Source organism: Anarrhichthys ocellatus, unplaced genomic scaffold (genome assembly GCF_004355925.1).
Source record: "Anarrhichthys ocellatus isolate YVR2014 unplaced genomic scaffold, GSC_Weel_1.0 scaffold135, whole genome shotgun sequence".
In the NCBI taxonomy this organism is placed as follows: Eukaryota; Metazoa; Chordata; class Actinopteri; order Perciformes; family Anarhichadidae; genus Anarrhichthys; species Anarrhichthys ocellatus.
The window spans coordinates 304,685-307,718 of NW_022280165.1; the positions used below are offsets into that span (position 1 = coordinate 304,685).

The 3,034-nt window shown below is 44.4% G+C and overlaps 1 protein-coding gene across 1 annotated transcript in view; it reads right to left on the minus strand.

Annotated features, from left to right (window-relative positions):
* LOC116399912 (dynactin subunit 1-like) overlaps positions 1–3,034 on the minus strand; it is a 38,897-nt gene that overhangs the window by 17,657 nt on the left and 18,206 nt on the right. The window contains exons 7-8 of the mRNA XM_031877400.1: positions 1,755–1,775; positions 964–1,134 (exon numbers count right to left, since the gene is read on the minus strand). Coding sequence (XP_031733260.1) covers positions 964–1,134; positions 1,755–1,775 — 192 coding nt within the window. The remainder of the gene's footprint in view (positions 1–963; positions 1,135–1,754; positions 1,776–3,034) is intronic.

Sequence of the window (3,034 nt, forward strand, 5' to 3'; positions counted from 1 at the left end):
ACTAACCTCTAACTAACCTCTAACTCACTCACTCACTAACTAACTACTAACTAACCTCTAACTCACTCACTCACTAACTAACTACTAACCTCTAACTAACCTCTAACTCACTCACTCACTAACTAACTACTAACCTCTAACTAACCTCTAACTCACTCACTCACTAACTAACTACTAACCTCTAACTAACCTCTAACTCTCACTCACTCACTCACCTCTGTGGACTGAAAGGGTTAACTTCTCACTGAATCTCAGGTGTGATTTGTTTTACTTGTGATCAATCCAGCCGAACACTATGTGTCCCACACTCACACTAATTCTCTACAGTGTGCACTAAACTACTAAACTATATGTGTTAAATAGCCTATTAAGTATCCATACTGTCTGCTCTGAGTAACTTTATTTAGTTGCATTTCTAGTGTGATCACATGACAAAGCATGACCACCGAGAGGAGAAGCCATTTAGATTGTACGACTAAAGACTGCTGCTACATTACAACTATAATCAAGTCTGTTGCATAGTTTCCTGTTTTTCCCTTTTGTTAGATTGGAAGTCCTGGTTTTATTCCACGTGTCCTTATGTACCTGAAGACACCAGTTAAAGCCTTCTTCTCATGACACCAACACAAAGTGAATACTTAGAGGAGCTGTGGAACAGCAAAGGTCACGTCTGATGTAACTCCCACACGTCTGCTCTCTGAAGACGTCTTTGATCTCGATGGCACGATGTGCATTGTGTTACAACAGTGTCATGTGTCATGCTCACCATGTATAGCATGTTTCATCACAGCTGGCATTAGTCACCTGTTTCCTGTATGTGAAACCCATAAATATCAGAAGTGTGAGCCCTCACCGCGTCGTTCCTCAGTATGTTATGAATGCACCTCGTCCTAAACGAATCAGCAAGCTGCCTTCCCCTGTAGCTCCTCCCACAGCTTGATGTTCTGAAGGCGGATAACTGACCTTGCTGGGGCCGGGGGCCGGAGGGTTCCCTGGGGAGTGGAGGGTGGGGATGACCGGAGCAGCCAGAGGGGTCTGGGCCGGCGTGCTGGGCTCGCTGCTGCTCATCTCCCCAGCAGAGGCCGAGGCCGAGCCGGACGCAGCCCCCCTCCCCCCTGCAGGTCGGCTGGGCTGCTGCAAGACAACAATGAGACAGAAAACATGACTACGTGTACAATGAGAAGATTCTACTGTGATGAGGTTTAATGGCCCCTCACTGCATGGTTACATGCATTGAGCATCCTGGTTAGAGTCGTATTCAGGACGATAACACTGAAGATAAAGTAAAGCTGTTTGTCTCTGTGGGTTTCTGATAATATGTGTGAAGCAGTTCAGCTTCTCCACCAGATCAACAATACAAGACTTTCCTTTTATTTCCTATTATTCTGAATTTGTTGTTTTTCTGTATGTATGTAAACAAGGCAGAAATGAATGATCAGAAACATGGATCCAGATATGATGTTTACATGTGCAACACATCAGAACTGCTCTGGAACTAATTGAAATAGTGACTACACCTGCTGCAGCAGAGGAACAGTACTCATGCTGTAAATATACATGTAGAGCAACGTGCAACTAGAACAATGTTGTTGCTATAAACCAAAATAATGAAGATAAGATGGATCATTGGTGGTGATGTGTAGTCACAGCTCGGCATCACTCACACAAACACACAAACTGCTTCATGAAGCAAAACAATCAAATCATTCAAAGTGAGAGAAATGAGAAACCTGCAGACTGAGGACTGGGCTCACCTTGGGCCTTCTGGCCGTGGTCTGATGAGGAGAGGAAGGAGGAGAGGAGGAGGAGGAGAGGAAGGAGGAGAAGAAGGAGAAGAAGAGGAGGAGGAGAGGAGGAAGTGGGAAAAGGTTAAAGAGGAGGAGAGGAGGGAAGGAAACAAACAGCCAGGGTTAGTGATTAAAGGCAAAGTTCATTTTAAACTGGAAATCACAGAGAACAGGACGAGATGGTTGCATGAAACAATAAAAACCTTTGAAAAGCACAATGAAGCCGTTATCATGTGACATCCCTACAGATCTCTCCTCTCTCTTGTCCTAGCTGGTCTCCAGGGTCTCATCTCTTCCCCCCACGTGACCAAACTCCTCAGAAACAACATGGACACTGAGACTGGTACAGCCACCGGGACCTAAATGACTGCTTTGTGTCTCGCACAGACGAGGTTCACCGGAGAACAATTCTGTTGTGCTGCACGATGCGCTGTGATAACCGCTTGTTATCACAGACGATCTGCACAGAGAAACATCCACTCTGTTCTCCTCTCACTCCTGAGAGTCCTGCACTACGTTGTTTTAATGAGACTGCTTGAAGGAGACATTCACCATGAAGGAGACATCCACCACGAAGGAGACATTCACCACGAAGGACATTCACCATGAAGGAGACATTCACCATGAAGGAGACATCCACCATGAAGGAGACATTCACCACGAAGGACATCCACCACGAAGGAGACATTCACCACGAAGGAGACATTCACCATGAAGGACATTCACCATGAAGGAGACATCCACCACGAAGGAGACATTCACCATGAAGGAGACATTCACCATGAAGGAGACATTCACCATGAAGGAGACATTCACCATGAAGGACATTCACCATGAAGGACATTCACCATGAAGGAGACATTCACCATGAAGGAGACATTCACCATGAAGGACAACAAAGAGCATCTCACAATGTATTGTGAGACTGTAACTCTATAGAGATACATTCTATAGATGATATGGTTTCTAGATCAATGACATCATATATAAACGTTAACATGTGTGTGTGTGTAAAGCTGTATGCCCTCTCATCTCTACACATGTTGTGGCTGTTCTGGAGCTTTTGATCAGCTAACAATTATTTCCTCCATTAATTGTTCAAATGTCTTGTTTTGTTTGAATGGTCCAAAATATAAAGATTTTACTCTGATATACAACTTAGAAAATAAGAAACTTCATAAAAAAGATCTCTCTCTCTCTCACACACACACACACACACACACACACACACACACACACACACACAC